The sequence below is a fragment of the Pongo abelii genome, chromosome 9 (genome assembly GCF_028885655.2).
Source record: "Pongo abelii isolate AG06213 chromosome 9, NHGRI_mPonAbe1-v2.0_pri, whole genome shotgun sequence".
Classification (NCBI taxonomy): domain Eukaryota; kingdom Metazoa; phylum Chordata; class Mammalia; order Primates; family Hominidae; genus Pongo; species Pongo abelii.
In genome coordinates this window covers 111319034-111343346 of record NC_071994.2, presented here as the reverse complement: position 1 = coordinate 111343346, position 24313 = coordinate 111319034, and the positions used below count along the sequence as shown (strand labels likewise).

General features: G+C 41.5%; 2 protein-coding genes across 13 annotated transcripts in view; one reads left to right on the top strand and one right to left on the bottom strand.

The window, feature by feature from the left end:
• ATM (ATM serine/threonine kinase) overlaps positions 1–7997 on the bottom strand; it is a 139153-nt gene extending 131156 nt beyond the window's left edge. For 2 of the 9 annotated variants that reach the window (XM_054524991.2, XM_063711358.1), the window contains exons 1-4: positions 7872–7997; positions 3422–3523; positions 3230–3342; positions 1805–1950 (exon numbers count right to left, since the gene is read on the bottom strand). In XM_054524991.2, the coding sequence (XP_054380966.1) occupies positions 1805–1950; positions 3230–3342; positions 3422–3493 (331 nt within the window). In that variant the 5' untranslated portion in view covers positions 3494–3523; positions 7872–7997. The other 7 variants (XM_024255054.3, XM_054524994.2, XM_063711356.1 and 4 more) reach the window with 6 other exon arrangements.
• A 214-nt stretch (positions 7998–8211) lies between these two features.
• LOC100449317 (protein NPAT) overlaps positions 8212–24313 on the top strand; it is a 61586-nt gene continuing 45484 nt past the window's right edge. For 2 of the 4 annotated variants that reach the window (XM_054524997.2, XM_054524996.2), the window contains exons 1-2: positions 20486–20753; positions 22445–22608. In XM_054524997.2, the coding sequence (XP_054380972.1) occupies positions 20680–20753; positions 22445–22608 (238 nt within the window). In that variant the 5' untranslated portion in view covers positions 20486–20679. Of the gene's footprint in view, positions 8560–20485; positions 20754–22444; positions 22609–24313 lie in introns of those variants that run through there. The other 2 variants (XM_054524999.2, XM_009247021.4) reach the window with 2 other exon arrangements.

Below are 24313 nucleotides of genomic sequence, written 5' to 3'. Positions count from 1 at the left end.
GTAAGTAAAATGTCAGTTAAGTGTTGGTTCTGACAGCCAAGGAAGCTCACATGATCTTAGAATTAATCAGTAAAAGTACAGAATGAAAGACAAGCAAGACTTGCTTCACTCTGTACTGATCAGAATACACCTAAAAGATTGAGTCCTGGCCAGGTGCAGTGGCTCACGCTTGTAATCCCAGCATTTCAGGAGGCCAAGGCAGGAAAATCACTTGAGGTCAGAAGTTAGAGACCAGCCTGGCCAACACAGTGAAACCCTGTCTCTATTAAAAATATAAAAATTAGCCAGACATGGTGGCCCGTGCCTATAGTCTCAGCTACTTGGGAGGCTAAGGCAGGAGGATCACCTGAGCCCGGGAGGCAGAGGCTGCAGTGAGCCAAGATCGCACCACTGCATGCATTCCAACCTGGGCTACAGAGCAAGATCCTGTATTAAAAAAAATGAGTCCCACACTTTTTGTCTGTTTTTCTGGCCTCTTCCCTGTAAGTAGAGGCCCACACTTTAAGACAGACAATTAAAGTGAAGAATATTCAAAGGAGAGTGGCATAAAACCTAGGTCACGTGAGCTGAAGAAAGTGAGTTTATGAACTTTAGAGATGAGGACTCAGGAAATACTGTGGCTACTTTCAAACATCTCTAAGGACGTCACACTAAAAAAATAAATAGGAGTTTTTGATATACTCTCAGAAGGGAGAAGCAGTAACAAAAGACAGGTTTTTAATTCTTTTCTTTTTTTGAGTCTCGCTGTTGCCCAGGATGGAGTGTAGTGGCATAATCTCAGCTCACCACAACCTCTGCCTCCCGGGTTCAAGCAATTCTAGTGCCTCAGCCTCCCAAGTAGCTGGAATTACAGGCGTGAGCCACCATGCCCAGTTAATTTTTGTATTTTTAGTAGAGACGGGGTTTTGCCATGTTGGTCAGGCTGGTCTCGATCTCCTGACCTCAGGTGATCTGCCTGCCTTGGCCTCCCAAAGTGCTGGGATTACAGGAATGAGCCACTGCACCTGGCCAGTTTTTAATACTCTTAATGCTATCCAAAGATGGAAAAGAAAGCCTTGAAAGTATATTCAATCATGAAGACTGAACTTCTACCTAAAGGCTAGGGACGTATAGAGGGCATCCAAGACTGGGTAGTTAAAACAGTAATTTTTAATTCCTTCACTGGGCACGGTGGCTCACATCTGTAATACCAATAACTAGGGAGGCTGAGCAGGGGGAGGACTGCTTGAGGCCAGGAGTTCAAGATCAGCCTGGGCAAAACAGTGAAACAACATCTCTTAAAAAAAAAAATCAGCCTGGCATGGTGATGCACTTCTGTAGTCCTAGCTACTAGGAGGCCAAGACAGGAGGATCACTTAGGAACAGAGAAGCTTGAGCCTGCAGTGAGCTATCATCACACCACTGCACTCCAGCCTGGGTGACAGAGCGACACCCTATCTCTTAAATAAATAAATCCCTTCAATCCTCAGATTTCTATCATTCTATGCTTGCATAAATTTCCCCAAATATTTGAACCTGTAATATTAAAAATCAGACTGGCCTGAGTGCAGTGGTGTTTACAAGTAATTGATCACAGCCAGTTACAGATTTGTTCCTTCTCCAGTCCCACTGCTTCACTTGACTAGCCCTAAAAAACCACCTTTTAATAAAAATAAAAATCATTATATGTACTTGCACTCAACTTTTACCTTATTATATTTAGAACAAACTTATGCAATGGTTAAGTCCTTAAAATGATCTGGAAAAAAACTCACGCAACAGTAATCTGTTAAGCCATTTATTTATAATTTATAACATCACTTACTTCTATTTGCACATTTGATGAAGTATTTGACCAAACTACTGATTTCCTGCATCTTTTTCTGCCTGGAGGCTTGTGTTGAGGCTGATACGTTTGGTTTTGCTATTCTCAGACATTCTGTTTCTTTTTGAATATATTTCTGTAAAAATCTTCAAGAAAACAAAATGCAACTTCAGAAATTTGTTGAATACTTAAATTATAATAATTTCAAAAGCTGTCCATGCCATCACAAAGAGCAACTTTTAAACCACCTTGCTTAGATTACTATACCAGCTGAATAAAACAAATAAAACAATTAAATCTCTCTTTCAAGGCCTAACTCCTACAAGACCAATTTCATGTCTGGTCTGCAAAGCCCTTAATCTTCTATGACTTTCTATTGCTTTATGGCCTGCTTTCTAAATTTGTCATTAAAAGCTTACAACGCTAGTAAGGATCCTCTCAATCCTCTCTCAACTCCTTCTGTTATTCTGTACAGGATCTACCTCTTTCTTAGGCAGTTGGTAATGTTGCTAGCCATTAAATGAAGCCTGCCTAGAAGATATTCATAACTAGCCGGGAGTGCTGGGTGCATATTTGACCTACCAGATCAGCTTATACAAAATAGTATTCATCTTCAGGTTATAATTATATTTGTGGTATTTAAAATAAACTAGAAAACCAGAGGAAAAACAGCATGCATGTTTCATTTTATATGCATTCAAATCTGTAAGTCAATCTGATACCAAATAGGAGTTAAAAATAAAACAGAATCTGTCATAAACACTGAAGGACAACTAAATACATACTTCCTCTTGACTACAAATGTTATTTCTAGTTTATTTAATACTCTCAGTATTTAAAATACTTTATTCACCTTTCCTAATCCTTACAATCTGTTTCTAGTTATAAATGGACTTCATGGTTGAAAATAATGTCTCAATGTAAAAATGCATCAACCCTGTTTGCCACTCCTGTCCAGCAATCAGTTGTGTTTTTTCATTGTTTGAGGTATTTTTTGTTTCTAACCAAATTCATACACAAGTATTCCAATCTTCCTTTTACTTGTTTTATTACAATTTAACACACAGCATTTACTTATAATCAGAGTAATATTTAAAGGTGTGAAAGTAATATCCAAACATTTATTATAATTTTTTCCTCTAATCTGAAGTCTTGTGAACTAAAATGAAAGAAATTCTCTCTCAATTTTGAGATATGTCTAAAACATTTTATTGAAGAAATAATTTATAATTTTTAAGTTTCTATATGAACAACCTTTAAAAATTATGTTTTGGATAAATATTAAATGCCAAATTCATATGCAAGGCATAATGATATATAGGAAGCAAAGATAAATGTTAAGACTCACACACAAAAATAATATCACAACAGAAATAAACATGAAAGAGAAAAATAAAGACAGTAAAATAAATTTGAATAGAATACCTAAAAACAGCATCCCAATTCAAATATTTTCCTTGTTTGGAATCTGAATGCCGATCTAGATGTTTAATTGTTTCAGGATCTCGAATCAGGCGCTTAAATTTCTCAACTTCTTTCTGAAAATAAAAAGGAAATAATAATGGGTTACTAATCACACTTACTTCAAGGAAAAATCGAATTTAAGTAATTTACTACCTTTCGTTCTGTAGCTCTATCATGTTCTAGTTGACGGCAGCAGATAAGCAGATCATTAAGTACTAGACTCATGGTTCACAATTTCAGAACACACATCACTGTCTGTAAAAAAAAATACATATAGGTATACATATGTATATATATGCATATATAGAAAGAGGTGTGAAAAAATGTATATATAATTATTTTATACTGCAGTATTTATAGTTAGATTTAACTGTACAATTAGAGGCACATTCTGATCAAAGGCACAATAATTTTTCTTAACATTTCCGTATTTAAAATGAGATTTTCTTAAAATCTGTACAAGCAATGCTGTAACACAAAAACGTTTGCCTTGCTTGCAGTAGTAGCAGGATTAAAATAAAAGTATAATTTACACTGGACGCAGTGGCTCACGCCTGTAATCCCAGCACTTTGGGAGGCCAAGGTGGGAGGATCACAAGGTCAGGAGTTCGACCAGCCTGGCCAACATGTTGAAACCCCGTCTCTACTAAAAATACAAAAATTAGCCGGGCTTGGTGGCACGCGCCTGTAATCCCAGCTACTCAGGAGGCTGAGGCAGGAGAATCGCCTGAATCCGGGAGGCAGAGCTTTCAGTGAGCCAAGATCGAGCCACTGTACTCCAGCCTGGGCAACAGAGGAAGGCTCTGTTGGGGCGGGAGAGGGGGGAGGTATATTTACTTTTTAATACTCTGAAACCAAAGAAACATGACATTTAAATTGAGACATGAAAGATGAATAGAAAACAGCCAGGTAAATAAGGAAATGAGCACTCAAAGATTTAACATTGACAATGAACTATTTAAAAGCACTCTTGGCCAGGTGTGGTAGTGCGTGCTTGTAGTCCCAGCTACTCAGGAGGCTGAGGCAGGAGAATCGCTTGAACCCGGGAGGCGGAGGTTGCAGTGAGCAGAGATCGCGCCACTGCACTCCAGCCTGGTGACAGAGCAAGACTCCGTCTCAAAGGAGAAAAAAAAAAAAGCACTCTTGCTTATATGGAGAGACATGTCATTTTGCTGAGCCAAAGGCTTAACACATGCTTTGGAACTGATAAGTAGGAGGTTATCAGAGCTAGTAAGCTTTGCCTACCACTTCCATCTCAACTGGTATTAAGGTTCTTATTTAACACATAACAATAGGAGTAAAATGACATTTCTGTTCTAAAAGGAAATGAAGGAAATTCTATGCTATGGTGGTATCCTTTGCAAATATCAAGGATCAACTATATTTTACTATGCCTTGATTCCACTGTAGTAGCTCCCTTCTTTTGGGGGCTTCTGATATAATCAAACTCTCTTTTGATGTCCTTCAAAAAAATGTAGTAAGAACAGCATTTCAACGTGGACACAAAGATGGGAAAAACAGACACTGGGGACTGTTTGAGGGACGGAAAGAGAGGGAGGTATGGCTTGAAGGGCTACCTATCAGGTACTATGCTCACTACCTGAGTGACAGGATCATTCGCACACCAAGCCTCAGCAACATGCAATTTACCCGTGTAACAAACCCGCACATCTACCCCCAGAACCTAAAGTAAAATAGAAAAGAGAAAAAAAGAAACAGCATTCTGTTTTACTAGTTCTGATCTAAACTTTTATATAATACAAAGTTTCTTTTATTAAACTATGAATGTCTGTAAACAGAGAAAAAATACATATATTTATGTATATTATACCTACACATACCTATACCTCAAGATGTAAAAAGGTAGGGAAAGTCCTTCTGCTATCCATCCATCTAAATTCTACTTAATCTTTCAAGATCAAGTATGTTTCTCTGCCCCGATTCAATCTCACAGAATCTCAAAATTGGGAGGAACTAAGAGACCAGGTCCAATCTTTCTATAAAGGAAGGAATGTCTCCTACAAAATGAATGCCCTGTCTTTGAATATTCTCAGCAAGAGCTGACTACCAGGGCCAGGCGTGGTGGCTCATGCCTGTAATCCCAGCACTCTGGGAGGCCAAGGTGGGCATTTCACGAGGTCAGGAGTTCGAGACCAGCCAGCCTGGCCAACATCGTGAAACCCTGTCTCTACTAAAAATACAAAAATTAACCAGGTGTGGTAGCATGTGCCTGTAATCTTAGCTACTGGGGAGACTGAGGCAGGAGACTCACTTGAACCCAGGAGGCGGAAAGTGCAGTTAGCTGAGATCACGCAATTGCACTCCAGCCTGGGTGACAGTCTCGCTCTGTCTCAAAACAAAACAAAAAGAGCTGACTACCCATTTTATTAGCAGATGGCTCTGATTCTCTTCTCCTTTTGTATTCACTGGTGGTTCTTCTGACCTCCCCCATCCCCCAACACTATTACAACCTCCGCGTTACCCTGCTATAGATTACAGATTGTTATTTGAGTTCTTTTCATTTGATTATATACTTCCTGTGGACAAGTATTATCATTTTTGTTTTTCCATTCCTTATGGTTTTATCTAGGAATCTTCTTACTTTTTCAATCTCAGTTTAAAGCCGTCTTGAGTCAATAAGGATAATGAAACTGGTAATCTAACCAATGAAAATACCTTAGCAATATCCAAAGAACCATAAGGTTTGGCATCTTTATTCCTAAATATACTAAAGATTTGACACTTCCCGGAAGAGGCAGCCCTAAACTTGACTTTTTTTCCCCATGGTGTGACTTCCTTGAACTTGTTTTTCTTACCTTCAGTTTCTTAATGATTACTTTGAAGAAAACAAAACAGTTCAGTATTATCTACATAAACAGAAGATGTTCATTCACTGATAGATGCGAACAATATTTACTAGGTATAACTAGACAAATAATGAACTAAACAGATACAAATCCTACCCTCATGGAGTCATATCTGGGCAGCAGGGTGACAATAAACAAGTAAATTGATAAACCAATGCGTAATTCCAAATTGTGATGTATGCCTCTGAGGAAACAAAAATACAGTAATAGAAAATAACTGTAGGGAGAATCATTTCAGATAAACTGTCAGGGAACATATCTCAGAGGAGTTTATAATAAAGCCAAGATCTGAACTAACTGGTGCCAATCAAAAAAAGGGCTAGAGGACCAACACTTCAGGGAAGGAGACTAGCATAGCCACAGGGTTCTACAACGTTAAAGAACACAGTATGTTGACAGAACTGAAAGAAGGCAGAGGAACTATTAGGTAGTCAACTAGAGTATGAGTGTCACCATATAAAGATGAACTTCATTTATACATTAATCCAGAATATCTAGGTTCCACTCAAGGTTCAAATGAAAAGATAAAGATTTCCTACTTCCTACGAGCCTCTGAATTGACGAATTCAATGTTCCTTTTTAGATCTCAACCAAGTTGACCCCTTTACAGAACTTGACAATGACGCTTATATCCCATCTTCCTAGAAATAACTCTGCCCTTGGCATGCCATTCTTTTCTAGTGGCCTCTGTAGTCAGATTGTATTAGTTCAAATCCTGGTTCAGCCACTTACAAACTGTATAATCTAGAGCAAGTTCACCAGTCAAACCTCAGTTTCTCAATGATAAAAGGAAAAACAATACTAGTACCTACCTCTATGAGTCCCTATAAGGACCCATATACATGCTTACAGTGCCTGAAACACAGCAAATGTTAGCAATGATCATATTCCCTTCCGTTATGACTGTTTCGAAAGTCTCCCGATAGCTCTTCCTCCGCTCATACCTCAAAGAACAGCTTTGTTTTCTTGGTCTCATCCATTCCTATGACTTCAGCAGCTGAAAACCCACAAAATATATTTCATTCAATGCCAGACCTCAGGAGCTTCAGGGTCCTTCTACACTTTGTGCCTTTACACGCATTTTTCCTTCCATCTGGAAGGCTTCTACCATCTGCCAAGGTAACACTGCGAGGTCTCACCACAAACTGAATTGATAGTCTCAGGCTGAGTTTGCAGAGAACCAAAGTCACTCCTCTACCATCAGAGTACTCCCCTATCACATACATTATCATCCACTGTAGTTGTCTTATCTGTACCTGGTAAAAACAGCAGCTAACGCTCACGAGTGCTCACCACAGGTCAAGATTATCTCACTTATCTTCACAAGACAATAGAGAGGCCACACGACTAACAGAATTCCGATTCCAGAGCCCAAGCTCTTAACCGCGAGGCTGAAGTTGAAATATCAATAAATGCTCGCTGACTAAAAGTACTAAACACGAGAGATCAAAAGATGACTAGTCAAGTGGCGTAGTTAAATCTGAACCCTAAGGTGACACGAAAAGAGGATGCGCAGGAGGCAGGGTTCAATTCAGAGCGTTTAAAAGGAGGAGGTTATTGGCCAAGTCCGCTGAGAACCCGGGGAGAGGCTAGGAAAGATGGAGTGAGGAGAGGGAGGAGTCAAGGGCCGCTCTGGAAGGGTGCATGAGATTGGCGGTCTGGGGAGAGAACAGACTGGGTCGTACACGACTGAATTTTCCAGCGCAGAAGCCGCTGCGTTGCCTCCGCGCCCCTACCGCTGCACTCGGAAAGTCAAAGTAGTATCAACCGCGGCGGTGGCTGCAGCGCAGACCCCGGCTCCTCTCGCCTCCTCCCGCGACCACGGCTTCTTTTCTCCGTTAGCCACGCAGATAACTACTCCCGCTTCCGGTTCAAACCCTGCGTGACTGCCCAGCGCCCACTTCTGGAGGAAGAAGCAAGGCCGAGCAGCGGCAGAGCACGCATGTGCCCATGCGCACCCAGTATCACGCGGTCTCCGCGCTCAAAACACTCCACCAAAACATTCGGCCCGTCGGAGCAAACGCGCCTGCGCCATATCCACCAATGGCCAGCGACCTAGCGTTTGCGGCTCGCCCTTCGGCTCGGGCTCCGGGGCTCTCACCCATCTTCCTCGCCCTTGTCGTCATCCCCACCCTCCTCATCCCCGCCTCTCCAAGTCTGAGGACGGACGTGACGACAGTTCCGAAGGCGAACGGAGGCGGGTTTCATTTCGGCGCCTTTCTTTCTCTGGAGGAAGCGATTGGCTGGCGTGACGCGAAAGAGGCGGGACAAATTGCCGCGAGTTCAGTGCCGCCACTGGAACCGGGAGATGCGGCGTAGGAGCTGTCGCTGTGTTTGCTTTAACCTGAGTCTTGTTCCTTATTGTGGTTGCTGCTGCGGTTTTGATCATGTTGTTACCCTCGGACGTAGCCCGGCTTGTATTGGGTAAGCGCGGACGCGGGAAGGAGGGTTATTGGACCCGGCTATGCCGGACAGAAGGACCTTTGAGGCCAAAGGTTTTCCCTGGGTAGGGAAGCTTTGGGGTTTTGCCTCCCAGCTTACGAGTTGAGACTGGCGGTGATTCTTCGTCATTCGGAGGTTCTGAGCAGTTCAAGCCTCTTTGTATGTAGATGCTCCTCTCTTCAGAGACTGCGTGGCGAGGGGAAGGCCGAGGGGAAGCTCGGGGTGGAACACCTGGGGCGGATTCGGAGGGAAAGTCAGGCCTCCACACTTAATTAGGACACCTGAAAGAGCATTTGTCTGCATGACGGACGGATTGCGTGTGCTTCAACCTTGGGCGCACTTTCCTTGGTTCAGTGTTGGGACCAAAATAGGGCAAATAGGGACTTCCCCGGCCCCCCCATCTTTGTAGGGAGACCTTCCTGGCGCCCTTCTAATAACCCGCCCTTATAACTACGAATTTGGGAGTACGGGTGGTCATCCTTCTCCATCCTCCACGCAATACGTCGTCCAGTGTAGAGGTGTGAAATGCCAGTTGCATATTTTAAAACAGCAATTCGTATTTCTTTGATCAGCAAAAAATTTCAGAGGGTTAATTGCCTTAAATTAGTTGAACGTTTTCTAGCCCTAGTTTTACCTTCATTTGAGGAGGGATGGTTTGTGGGTCACTTGGCTGTCAGGGTGTATTGTCTGTGTGAGAGACGGGTTTTGTTGTTGTTTGTCCCCTGAAAGAATAAAGAGGATCGTACTACAGGGGACGAGAGCCACGTAAAGCTCAAAACCCGAGCCAGTGATTTACGGACGTCGTATGCGACGTCCCTAAAAGTAAATGGCAAGCGTCTGTGATGAAACCTCCCATAGTATTCACAGCCATTACTACCATTATTTTATTGTTCGGAAAACCCATTTGTCTTGTGCCTCTTTTAAATGCCCAGCGCTGTCCACAAAAATGTTATTTGCGCAGGGCTCTTGATAAGCACGTTTTGCAGGAAACGTTAAACGGAAATGGTTCCAGCATCCATTTTTGAAGAAACTTAATGACAAGTTTAATGTTTTGTTAATGTCTGATTAATCTTTTGCTTAAGAATTCTGAGTTTTGGCAGTTTGGTAATCTAGTTGAGTTTCGGTAACTATAGTCTTAAACATGGTTTCTCAGCCTCAGTACTGTTAACATTTTGGGCCTCATAATTCTTTATTGTGGGGAGCTATACTGTGCTCAAACATTGTGGGATGTTTAGCAGCATTCCTGGCTTCTATTCACTAGATTACAGTAGGACACCGGTTCCCCACCCTACCCTTACCCAGTTGTGATCAGGGAAAATGTTTCTAGATATTGCTAGTATGTCCCCTGGAGGGCACAATCACCCCTAGTTAAGAAAGTCCTAAGAAAGCAGTATCATTTTCTAATTGAAATAATTCATATCAATTTGTGAGTATTCTTTCTCCACAAACCAGCTACTCTGCTGACTTCCTGCTTTTCATTTAATGGACAAAAAACGCCAGCCATGGTTTTCTTATCTTAAAAATCTTTGTCATTCACATTCCATTTTCACTGCCACCAATCCCGCAATGTGCCTGCCATTACTTCTCTTTTGGACTTCTGTCATTGCTTCCCAGACAGTTGTCCTTGCAATTCATTCTATTTACTGTTGTTACAAATCTCCCTGAAGCGTTCACACTATACCTTCTATTCTGAAAGTTGAGATAATTCTGTTCTTACTAAAAATTTCAAATGGGCAGGAGTATACAATACAAAAAAGCCTCCCCATGCCTAATGCTGTTACTGTTGTCGTTTATCATTTTACATCTTAAATAGATATGTGTCGTGTATATCTTTCTCATATCAGGTTTATTATTTACTCATGATTCTTCTCCTATCAGTACCCCCTCCCCATCTTCAGCTCCTCTTGTTATTGGCCCCTTCATAATGTTTTTTTCTAGCAAATCTTTGGGTGCCTAATATGTTCCAAACACTATGCCAATTGCTGAACATAGAGAAGTAAATTTTCTCCCCTTAGTGTTCAGATAATTAGGTTTTTTTTACTCTTAAACACACACACAAAAACTTTTCTGGACCCCACTAGACATTAGACACCCATTAAACAGAACATTCTGTCTTATGTTCTGTGTCACCCTTTCACAAGTCAAATTTATTCAAAGAACAATGAATTCCACTTAGTTGCTGTTCTTCACTTAACTTTTATCCTTCAGGATACTGCATTCTGACTTTTGCATCTCACTACTCCACTTTTAAGTAGCCCTTATTGCCTTGTTGGGATTTTACAAAATGTTGTGTGGGCCGGAATACATCAAAGTGTTTGTTGACTCTGGGCCATCAGTTCAGTTTTTATCCATTTATTCAAGGTGCTCTGTGGAACTCATCCTACCTACCTCTCCAACTTGATCTCAACTGCTTAACATCTGCTTTATGCTGCAGACATGCCAAACGAATTGAAGTTTCTTTGAATATTCTTATATGTATTCTACTTCTCTTTGTCTTCCTAGTACACTTGTATTCAAGGTTCAGGTCATGCCTGATCTCTGAAACTTCATTCAGTAAGTACAATTAGTACTTCTTAAATGTTGCCATAGCATTGTACTTCTGTTACAACCTTATCATGTCTTATTGTAGCTGTGTGTTTACTTTTTTTGATAAAATATACTAACAAAATTCACCATTTAAAAATGTATAGTTCTTAAAGCCCAAAACAATGTTTGTTGTTGTTGTTGTTTTTGTTTGTTTTTAATGTACAGATCAGTAGTGTTAACTATATTGACATTTTTCTGCAGCCATCACTACCATCAGTTTCTGGAACTTTTTCATCTTCCCAATTTGAAACTTACTTGGTTTTTTGTTTTATTAGTAGTCTTAGTCATGGATGAATGGACAAGCTTCAAGAGTTCTGGGAGTCCCCAAAACTATCATCTGTAAAGGTTTTCTTAAATAGATTTGTTACCTTCTGTATGAGACAGCATGCATTAAAAAAAATAGAAACCATTCTGAGTATTTAACATGGAAAGATTTAATGAGAGAATTGGTTTACACTGGTGAGAGAAAAGCTAAGACGCCCAGCAGCTTACAACTAAGGCATCTCAGTGGTTAGCAACAGTAGGAAGCCACTATGCTAATGAGAAGGATAGAGAGAGAGGAAGCAACCAAGAGGCTGGTTTGACTGCGGGACGTGGAAGACTTGTCTGATGAGGGAGTGGTAGTCATAGAGGAGACTCTACTGAGGCAGAAAGGGAATGGGGGAAAAATATGGCTGCTTCCTCCTGCCCTCCAGCCTCCCACCAGTGCTTCCTATTTACTGAGCCCAGCCAGTAGCAGGCTGACAGAAGAGCTTGGGGAACATTGCCTATGTAGAGTCAAGCTTTGTGTCATACAGTAGAGAGCGACAGAAAGGTCAAGAATGTGTTTGAGGTCAAACAGGACCAGAACTGACACACCCCTAACAGGTCAAGAGCTGCTGGTTGTATTCACCTTTATATCACCAAAACATAGATATTTAATAAAACATTTGCAAAAGTATGGCTCTGATTATGACACTCCCCTTTGTTTATTGAATAATATATGTACTCATTGCTGTCTAAAACTTTCATGATCCTTACCCATTTTGTCTTTTCTGTTGTATCTCCAACTGTTACCCTTCATAAACCTTGTGCTGCATCCAAACTGGACGTGTTCCCCAAATATGCTTGCATATATACTTTCTGTCAGCTTCTTTGGGATTCCCAACCATCCTTCAGAACTCATCTGCACCTTCAAACATCACATAATTTCCAAGCTTAGTAGTGGTTTCTCCAGCCCCTCCCTTCCCATGAAGTAAGTCAGCTCTATTTTCTTACCATTTTTGCTTTGCATTACAGTTATTTGTGTATATATCTTCTATCTCCAAGTAAGTTGTAACTTTATAGACAGAAACTTTGTCCCTGTTATTTGTGGATCTAGTAATATAAGGCACCGTAAGGTAAGGCTTCCTAAGAATTATTTGCATGCTTAAAGAACATTAAATTACTAATCTGTCTAGGGAAATAATAAAATATGTGAAGGAGATGTTTTCACATAGCGTGCTTTACTATCTCTTGCTTGCTTTAAACCTCTCTTTTTATCTTTCCCTCTCTACAAGTAGGAAGAAAAAATACCCTTCATATAGTTAGGATTTTATCCTTTCTTCTCTTTTTTGGTTGTTTCCCCTTCAATTCATTTAGTTACTCATTACCACCTCCACTTATAATAAAAGTAGGCTGAAGATAGTATTATGTTAAGAAGGAAACTCAGGCATACTTTCTTACCTATTCAGGGACCTTTGTCAGTAAGTTTACACAAAAAAATACACTTCTTTTATTCTTAAGTTGTTTTTAGGAATAAAAGGAAAAAACAGTAATAACTAATATTAGTTGTAGAATAACCATTTGTATTATACTGATGAGAGATGATTAGTGCCTAGTTTGTATTTTCTATTTTATTTATTTATTTCTTGAGACGGAATTTCACTCTTGTCATCCAGGCTGGAGTGCAGCAGCGAGATCTTGGCCTACTGTAACCTCTGCCTCCCGGGTTCAAGTGATTCTCTTGCCTCAGCCTCCCAAGTAGCTGGGATTACAGGCGCTCGCCACCACACCTGGCTAATTTTTGTATTTTTAGTAGAGACTGGGTTTTACCATGTTGGCCAGGCTGGTCTGGAGCTCCTGACCTCAAGTGATCCATGCGCCTCGGCCTCCCAAAGTGCTGGGATTACAGCCATGAGCCACCGTGCCCAGCCAGTATTTTCATCATATTTGGATTTTCATTCATCTAACATCTGAGATTTAGAATTAATTTGTGCCTAAAATTTCCTGTTACCTGACTGAGAATTGGTTATAGTCAGATACTTAATGATGATAAATAAACATTTTGTAGGCAGATACTAGTTAATCATATATATATATAGTAAGGCCTAATTTAATAGGTTCAATAGGTTCTTGAAAACTGCAACTTTAAGCAAAATAATATATAATCAAACTAATTTTACCATAGGCTAACTGATATATACAAGAATTTCTTCAGCATATTTTTGGTCACAAAAATATCACCACACTTGTAAATAAAGTCCAAAACACTTCTAATATTAAACATTGAAATACATGTAAGCTATATATACATTTAAGATGGATTAATAAAAACAAGATAATTACTTACCCAGTTAGTCCAGTTCAAGGTTGCAGGTAGCTAGAGCCTATCCCAGCAGCTTAGGGTGCAAGGCAGGAACTAACCCTGGGCAGGATGTCATTCTGTTGAAGGGAGCACTCACACACCCACATACACTCACTCATGCTCACACTGTAATAATTTAGACACACCAGTTAACAACATGCACATCTTTGGAGTGTGGGAAGAAACGTGTACCTGGAGAAAACCCATGCAGGCATAGGGAAAATGTGTAAACTCCACATATACAGTGTCCTCAGCCAGAAATTGATTTTTTTTCCTCATCAGCAATATAACAAAAACATTGAACAAAATGATGGTATTCGAGGACTTGCTATATAATGATCAGTGAACATGAGAGTAGTCAACTATTTACTACATTATTTTGGAACTTTTGGGACAAAAGTAAACCAGAATACATCAAATCTAATCTAAAATGAGAACTGAAGATTGCCAAAGTTGGGCATGTTTTTAAGAGCAGAAGATAATTTATCCTAGATATTACTATTTTGAGATGCATTATAACTTAAACACTTATTATAGAGGTAATCCAACTTTTAACAGCCCATGTCATGTGTGTGCTATACAGAGGTGTAATGTTTTATGAAATGCCATGAATTATCTGATGATTCCTTTCCAGGTTATGCTAGCACAAATGACAATATTTTTCTGAAAAAGGTTAACTGTGTATCACTGTGTTCTGTCTGGGGCATTGTTTCTCAACCTTTATTTCATTACACAACTTTAAGGAATCTTCTTAGGCTTTTTTTTCCCTGACCCTCCTCCCCACACGAAATTTTAATGTCTTAGTGTCATGAATATATTGTATATGTTTATATATCATGTGTATCTGTGATTTATGCATAAAAAGAGGGAGATTTTCTTCATTCCTCCCTGCCTTAGAACCAATTTTCACCCTCTTAGGGCAGTGTCACTCCTTTTGAGAATGCATGGTCTAGGGGAAAGCAAATCTACTCTAAGATAGATAAAAATCTACTGCAAATCTATAGTAGATTTTAATACCACCATCTATCAGAAGTCCCCAAGTGACTGAATGCATCTAGGGTGATAAGTACTTGAAACTCCACCATGAAAAGAAAGTATATTTGAGGTCTTCCATCTAAATCTTGAAGCATATGAGGAAAAAGCTCCAACTGTCCTAATTTTAAGGTGATTCTCATAGTTTGTAGATGTTTTAAATTTTTGTGTTTACAAAAAGCTAGTAACAGCTAACTCACCTATTCCAAATATTATAACTGTCAGAAAGCCAGCCATCATAAAAATTACTTTTCAGCCAGCTAGTTTTCACAAAAAGGGAAGAAAACATTGCAGTGTATCTTTGATCTAATTAATTTCACATCTGTGGTTTGATGTTCAATGATAGGAAGATTGAAGTCATGTTATCTGAGATAAAGCTTTCTTCAGATATCCAAATGCTTTCTCCAAAACACAATGTGTTTGGTTTTTGAGTTGTATATTTGTTTGTTTCTTCTTATTAATTAGCAAGAGGTTGAAAAACAGATTCATCAACTACAAGTAGAGAGTGGTGAGTTGATTCCCAAATCACAGCTAGGGCATTGCCTGTAATGAGATGACCATATCCTTGCCCTTTCCTTTTTAAAACCTTAGTGTATAATGACTTTGTAGGCCATCTTATTAGTTTTTTCACCTGTTGGACCTGGTAAAAGATACAGTTCCAGGTGAAGAGAGTAGAACCTTATAAAGTTGGAAGAGATGTTAGAAATATTTTTTTTTTTTTTTTATCTTTTAAGTTCAGGGGTACATGTGCAGGTTTGTTATATAGGTAAACTTGTGTCATAGGGGTTTGTTGTACGTATTATTTCATCACCCAGGTGTTAAGCCTAGAACCCATTAGTTATTTTTCCTGATCCTCTACCTCTTCCCACCCTTCACCCTCCAATAGGCCCCAGTGTGTGTTGTTCCCTCTATGTGCCCATGTGTTCTCATCCTTTAGCTCCCACTTATAATTTCAGTAGCTAACAAATACTTACTGACTATTATGCCAGCACTGAGATAAGTGTACTTCAAAGGAAAGTATAAGGGAATACTTATAAGTATTAAGTAATACGTATAAGGGAATATTTAATAGTAGGGAATAGGGAGTAATTATACTAAACTGTGAAGAATGAGTTGAAGATAGCTAGGCTAAGAAAAGATTAGCTGCCCAAGCAAAGGAAATAGCATATACAGTGGCCTTGAAATAAAATCAGTGGTGTATCTGTGAGGTTTCACCGTGTTAGCCAGTTTGGCTGGAAGCAATAGAATAGCAAAACATAGGCTGAAGAGGAAATTAGGGTACAAAGCAAGTAGAACCTCATACGACACATTAAAAATTTGGAATCATAGGCCGGGTGCAGTGGCTCATGCGTGTAATCCCAGCACTTTGGGAGGCCAAGGCGGGCAAATCACCTGAGGTCAGGAGTTCCAGACCAGCCTGGCCAACATGGCAAAACCCCGTCTCTACTAAAAATATAAAAATTAGCCAGACATGGTGGCAGGCGTCTGTAATCCCAGCTACTTGGGAGGCTGAGACAGGAGAATCACTTGAACCTGGGAGGCAGAGGTTGCAGTGAGCCAAGATCGCACCATTGCACTCCAGCGCGGGTGACAAGAGCGGGACTCCATCTCAAAAAAAAAAAAAATTGGAATCATATTTTTTTATTGAGATATGATGCACATACTACAAAATGTAAACTTCATTGTTTTTCAGGGTATGAAAATCCAGGATATTTATGGATTCATAATGTGCAGATATCACCAGTAATTTCAATATTTCCATCACTCCAAAGAGAATCCTTATACTATTAAGTCACTTGCAATTCCCCCTTGCTCTGTCCTCTGCCAACCACAAATCTACTTGCTGTATCTATACATTTGCCTTGCCTGGATTGCACATAAATGAAATAGAATATTTGGCTTTTTGTGTCTGACTTTCACATAGCATAATGTTTTCAGCATTATTCCATGTTGTAGCAGGTATTAGTACTTCATACCTTTTGATAGCTGAATATTTCATTATATGAATATGCCATATTTTGTTTGTCCATTCATTAATGGACACTGTTACGAAAAATGCAGGCCAGCTATAATGGCTCACCCTGTAATCCCAACACTTTGGGAGGCCAAGGCAGGAGGATTGCTTGAAGCCAGCGAGACCAGCCTGGGCAGCATACTGAGACACCCCATATGTACCAATAAGTAAGTAATTAGCTGGACATTTATTTGGTGGTACATGCTAGTCCTAGCTACTGGGGTGGCTGAAGTGGGAGGATCACTTCAGCCCAGGAGTTCAAGGTTATAGTGAGCTACGATTGACCCACTCTACTCCAGCCTGGGTGACAGAGCAAGACTCTGTCTCTGAAAAAAAATAAACTGACCATAAATGTCTGGATTCCGTGCTTCAGAGTTGACTAGATAAATAAGAAAGGTCTGGATTTTTTATTTTGTTCCACTAATTTGTGTGTCTAACCTCATGCCAGTACATCGTCTTGATTACTGTAGCTTTATAGTAAGTTTTGAAATTGGTAAGTGTAAGTGCTTCAACTTTTTCTTCATTCTCAAGATTATTTTGGTTATTCCAGCCCCCTTGTATTACCTTACGAGTTTTAGGATGTTTGTCAATTTCTGCACAAAAGGCAGTTGAGATTATGATAGGAATTGTGTTAAATGTATCGGTGAATTTTGGGAGTATTGAGTTTTTAACAATATTGAACCTTTCAGTCCATGAACACAGTATGTCTTCGCGTGGATTTAGGTCTTTAATTTCCTCCAGTAATGTTTTCCAGTTTTTAGTATGCAAGTCCTTTACTTTTGTTAAACTTATTCCTAAGTATTTTATTTCTTTTGATGCTATTGTAACTAGCATTGCATTCTTAATTTTTGGTAGTTCATTGAGATTTATTGACTTTTATATATTCATTATGTATCCTGCAACCTTGTTGAAGTCATTTATTAGCTCTAATAGTGTTTGTTTTGTTTTGTTTTGTTTTTGGGACAGAGTTTCGCTCTTGTTGCCCAGGCTGGAGTGCAGTGGCGCAATCTTGACTCACCACAACCTCCGCCTCCCGGGTTCAAGCGATTCTCCTGCCTCAGCCTCCGGAGTAGCTGGGATTACAGGCATGCATCACCTTGCCCAGCTAATTTTGTATTTTTGGTAGCGCCAGGGTTTCTCCATGTTGGTCAGGCTGGTCTCGAACTCCCGACCTCAGGTGATTTGCCGGCCTCGGCCTCCCGAAGTGCTGGATTACAGGCATGAGCCACCATGCCCGGCCTAGGGAGGTTTCTTAACTTTTTTTTTTGGAGACAGAGTCTCGCTCTGTTGCCCAGGCTGGAGTGCAGTGGCACCATCTCGGCTCATTGCAACCTCCACCTCCCTGGTTCAAGTGATTCCCCTGCCTCAGCCTCCCTAGTAGCTGGGATTAAGGTGGACACCACCATGCCTGGCTCATTTTTTTGTTTTTTTAGTAGAGATGGGGTTTCACCATGTTGGCCAGACTGGTCAAGAACTCCTGACCTCAGGCAATCTGCCTGCCTTGGCCTCCCAAAGTGCTGGGATTATAGGTATGAGCCATGGTGCCTGGCCTCTAATAGTTTTTTTTTTTTTTTTTTTTTTTATGGCTTCCTTAGGATTTTCTATATAAGACATGTCATCTGCAAATAGGGGTAATCTGACTTTTTCTTTTCCAATCTGGATGCTTTTTTTTTTTTTTCTTTTGAGACGGAGTCTTGCTCTGTTGCCCAGGCTGGAGTGGAGCGGCACTATCTCAGCTCACTGCAACCTCCGCCTCCCGGATTCAAGCAATTCTCCTGCCTCTGCCTCCTGAGTAATTGGCATTACGGGCATGCACCACCACGCCTGGCTAATTTTTGTATTTTTAGTAGAGACGGGATTTCACCATGTTGAGCAGGCTGGTCTGGAACTCCTGACCTCAAGTGATCCGCCCAGCTCAGCCTCCCAAAGTGCTGGGATTACAGGTGTGAGCCACCGCGCCCAGCCTGAATGCTTTTTATTTCAAGTTTTTTCCTAATTGCCCTGGCTAGAGGATACATGCAGTGTTGAATAGAAATGGCAAGAACAGACATTCTTACCTTTTCCCTGATCTTATGGGGAAAGCTTTGAATTTTAAACCATTGAAGATGATGTTACTTGGCTTTTTTTTTTTTAATAGATAACTCTATCAGGTTGAGGAAATTTCCTTTTACTTCTAGTGTTTTTATCATGAAAGGGTGTTGGATTTCGGTTTTTTTGGTTTCTTTGGTAGTGTATTGTTTTGTTTTGTTTTGTTTTGCTTTTGAAACAGGTTCTTACTCTGTCATCCAGGGTGGACTTCAGTGGCATGATTATGGCCCACTGCAGCCTCAGCCTCCCAGACTAAAACTATCCTTCTACCTCACCCTCCCAAGTAACCGGAACTATAGACACATGCCACCATACCCAGCTAAATTTTTAATTTTTTGTAGAGATGGGGGTCTCACCGTATTGCCCAGATTGGTTGGATTTTGTTCAGTTGTTCTTTTTCCATGATAATGTGACTTTTGTCTTTTATGTTAGGAATATAGTATATTACACTGATTTATTTTTATTCAACCAACCTTGCATTACTGCATTAAATCCCACTTGGTCATGGTGCATCACTGTTTTTATATGTTGCTGGAATTGATTTGCTAGTATTTTGTTAAGGATTTTTTTTTTTTTTTTTTTCCTGAAGACAGGGTCTCACTCTGTCACCTATTCTGGAGTGCAGTGGCCCAGTCATGGCTCACTGCAGCCTTGACTTCCCAGCCTCAAATGATCCTCCCATGTCAGCCTCCTGAGTAGCTGGGACCACAGGTGCACACCACCATGTCCAGCTAACTTTTGTATTTTTTGTAGAGATGGCATTTCGCCATTATGCCCAGGCTGGTCTGGAACTCCTGAGCTCAAGCAATCCTCCTACCTCGGCCTCCCACAGTGCTGGGATTACAGGAGTGAGCCACTGTGCCCACCCTGTTGAGGACTTTCATGTTCACTTTGTTTCTTTTTTTTTTTTAGACGGAGTCTCGCTGTGTTGCTAAGCTGGAATGCAGTGGCGCGATCTCGGCTCACTGCAACCTCTGACTCCCTGGTTCAAGCGATTCTCCTGTCCCAGCCTCCGGAGTAGCTGGGATTACAGGCACACACCACCAGGCCCAGCTGATTTTTGTATTTGTAGTAGAGATGGGTTTTCACCATGTTGGCCAGGATGGTCTCAATCTCCTGACCTCATGATCCACCCACCTCAGCCTCCCAAAGTGCTGGGATTATAGGCATGAGCCATTGACCCTGGCCCCTATGTCCAGTTTCATAAGGAATATTGGCGTGTAGTTTTGTGATGTCTTTCTCTTGTTTTGGTATCAGGGTAATATTGGTCTAAAAGAATGGGTTGAGAAGTTCTCTTCTACTGTTTCAAAAAGAGTTTGTAAAGGATTGGTGTTTCATTCAATGTTTTGTAGAATTCACCAGTGAGGGCATTTGATCCCAGTTGTGCTTTTCCTTGTGAGAAGTTTCTTTATTACAAATTCCATTCCTTTACTTGTTATAGGTCTATTCAGATTTTCTGTTTCTTCTTGAGTCAGTTCCCGTAGTTTGGGTCTGTTAGTCCGTTCTTGTGTTTCTATGAAGAAACACCTGAGAGTGGGTAACTTATAAAGAAAAGAGACTTTAATTGGCTCACAGTTCTTTAGGTTTTGCAGGAAGCATGGTGCTGGCATCTGCCTGCCTTCTGGAGGCCTTGGGAAGCTTAACAATCATGGCGGAAGGTGAAGGGGGAAGCTGACCTCTCACATGGCAGAGTGAGAGCAAGAGAGAAAGAGGTGTCACACACTTTTAAATGACCAGGTCTTGTGAGAACTGACTCTCTCAAGGATAGCACCAGGGCATGAGGAATCTGCCCCTGTGGCCAAAACACCTCCCACCAGGACCCACCTCCAACATTGGAGATTACAATTCAAGGTGAGATTTAGCAGGAGCAACATCTAAACTATATGAGGGTCTTTCTAAGAATTACTTATTTCATCTAGATTCTCTAAATTGTTGAGATAACAACTGTTCATACTGTTCCTTTACATTCCCATTTATTTCTATAATATTGATAGTAATATCCCCTCTTACTTTTCTGATCTAGTATAATTTGAGTATTCTCTTTTTTTTTTCGGTTGGTCTAGCTACAGAATTGTCAACATTGTTGACATTTTCAGAGAACTAGCTTTTGTTTTTATTCATTTTTCTCTATTTTTGTTTCATTCATGTATACTCTGCTTATTTCCTTCTGTTTTGCTCTTTTTCTAGTTTCTTAAGGTAGATGATGTGGTTATTGAATTTTTTTTTTTTTTTTTTTTTGAGATGAAGTCTTGCTCCGTCGCCCAGGCTGGAGTGCAGTGGCGCGATCTCCGCTCACTGCAAGCTCCGCCTCTCAGGTTCACGCCATTCTCTTGCCTCAGCCTCCTGAGTAGCTGGGACTACAGGCGACTGCCACCACACCCAGCTAATTTTTTGTATTTTTAGTAGAAACGAGGTTTCACTGTGTTAGCCAGGATGGTCTCGATCTCCTGACCTCGTGATCTGCCTACCTTGGCCTCCCAAAGTGCTGGGATGACAGGCGTGAGCCACCGTGCCTGGCCCAATGTGGTTGTTGATTTTAAATTTTAAGGTTTTTGTTTGTTTGTTTGTTTGTTTTGAGACGAGATCTCAGTCTGTTGCCCGTGCTAGAGTGCAGTGGCGCGGTCATAGTTCACTACAGCCTTGAACTCCTGAACTACTGGGACTATAGGCACGTGCCAGCACACCTACCTAATTTAAAGAGATTTTTTTAGACACAGGCTCTTGAATTCCTCACCTCATGGTACTCTCCTGCCTCAGCCTGCCAAATAGCTGGGATTATAGGTGTATGCCACCATGCTTGCCTTATCTTTTTATTTATTTATTTATTTTATTTAGTTATTTATTTTTGACATGGAGTCTTGCCCTGCCACCCAGGCTGGAGTGCAGTGGCACAGCCTTGGCTCACTGCAGCTTCCGCCTCTCAGGATCACGCAATTCTCCTGCCTCAGCCTCCTGAGTATCTGGGATTACAGGCGCCTGCCACCATACCCAGTTAATTTTTTATATTGTTAGTAGAGACAGAGTTTACCATGTTGGCCAGGCTGGCCTCGAACTCTTGACCTCAGGTGATCTGCCTGCCTCAGCCTCCCAACGTGCTGGGATTACAGGCATGAGCCACTGCGTCTGGCATCTCTTTTTTAAATACAGGTGTTTATAGCTGTAAATTTTCCACTGTGCATTGCTTTAGTTGCATCTCATAAATTTATTGACACTTATTTCATGTCCTAATATATGGTCGGCCCTGGAAAATGTTCCACGTACAGTTGAGAAAAATGTATATTATGCTGTTTTTGACTGGAATGTTCTATAGATATCTGGTAGGTCTAGTTGCTTTACAGTTTAAATTTTCTGTTTATTTATTGATCTTCTGCCTAGTAGTTCTATGTATTACTGAAAGTGTCGTATAGAAGCCTTCAAATTTTATTGTTGAATTATCTGTTTCTCCTTTCCCTTCCGTGAGTTTGCTTTATACTTTGGGCTCAGTTAGGTGTATTTATGTTTATAAGTGTTATTTCTCTCTCTCTTTTTTTTTTTTTTTAAAGACAGGGTCTCACCCTGTTGCCCAGGCTCGAGTGCAGTGGTGCAGTCATGGTTCACTGCAGCCTTGACCTCCTGGGCTCAAGCTATCCTCCCACCTCCGCCTCCAGAGCAGCTGGAACTACAGGTGCACACCACCAAGCCCAGCTAATTTCTAAAAACCATAGAGGTGGGTTCTCACTAGGTTTCCCGGAATGGTCTTGAACTCCTAGGCTCAAGCAGTTCTACCGCCTCAGCCTCCCAAAGTGAGCTACTGCACCCAGCCATTGTTATCTTTTTGTGGATTGATCTTTTTTGTTATTATCCTTGTCTCTAGTAACAATATTTGTCTTAATACCTACTTTGAGACAGGTTGAGTATCCCTAATTCAAAAATTCAGAATGCTCCAAAACCAAAACTGTTTGAATACCAACATGATCCTCAAAGGAAATGTTCATTGGAGCATTTCAGATTTTCAGATTAGCGATGCTCAACCAGTAAGTATAATGCAAATGTTCCAAAATCTGAAAGGGAGAAAAATCTGAAACACTTCTGGTCCCAAGCATTTCAGATAAGGGATACTCAACCTGTATTAATATAACAACTTTAAGTCTTACTTGATTACTGGATGGTATAATCCAGTAATCTTTCCTATCCTTTTACTTTCACCCTGTTTGTATCTTTGAATCAGTCTAGCAGCTGGTGCCAAGACGCCGGCTGCAGCACGTGAGGCGTGGCCAGGGCTGTGTGCTCCACAGGGCAGCGGGAGCTGGGAACAGATGGGTGCCCTGTCCCCTTCCAAGTTGGATGGGCAGGAGCCCTGCCCTCCCAGGTGCAGCTGCAGCTGTGGAGCAGGCATCCCTGCACTCTCGGGGGCCCGGGAAGCTCCCCCTTTTCCTGCAGGCTTGGAAGTGCCTACTCCCGCTGCCTGGCCTCTCCCTGCTCCCGGTGCCCACTCCGATTTCAGAGTAAAGTTGAGGCTGAGCCTGCTGCTGTCGGGACCTGGCTGGGTGTGTGCACACTAGGGGCAGCGCCAACACACCAGCCTCATGCTGCCTCGGTCCCCCTCTGGACTTTCAGCTCTGATGAGCACGTGAGGGAGGCCAAGGGTGAGGATGAGGGCAGCTCAGCATGGGCCTGCCCCTTGGCATGAACAGCCTAAGCACCGTGGGTACCTTGGATGTCAGGTTGGTGGTGGCAGGAGGCAGATGGTCTCCTAGGTGGAAAGGGGCAGGCACCCAGTGAAGCCACACCTTCAAGCCAGAGACAGCTAAAGCCTGGGGGCCAGACTGCAGATCCATGGCCCAGAGTGAGAATTTATGGTGCTTTTTCTGCACCCACCCGTGGCTGTCCATGGACCCATCAGCACATACTTACTCCCATTTGAGGTCCATAAAAACCCCAGACTCAGCCATACTCACAGAGAAGTTGAGACTACCAGCTGTGAGAAGGAGCTACTCACTGTGGGTCTCCTCTGCACTGAGAACTGGTCACTTGTTGAGACAACCTGCCTGCAGAAAGGAGCTACCCACTGCAGCTCTATTCTCCACTGAGAGTTGGACACTCGTCAGGATGACTTACCTGCAGAAAGGAGCTACCCACTCTGGGTGTCCTCTCTGTTGAGCTGGACACTCATCAGGATGACCTGCCTGCACAGAAAGGCACTGCAGAAAGGAGCTTCCCACTGTGGGTATCCTCTCCACTGAGAGCTGGATACTTGTGGGGACAACCTGCCTACGGAAAGGAGCTACCCACTGCAGGTCTCCTGAGGGCTGTTCTGTCACTCAGTGAAGCTCCTCTCCACCTTGCGCACCTTCTAGTTGACTGTGAACCTCATTCTTCCTGGACGCAGGATGATAACATGGGACCCACTGAAAGGTGGGACCGAAAGATCT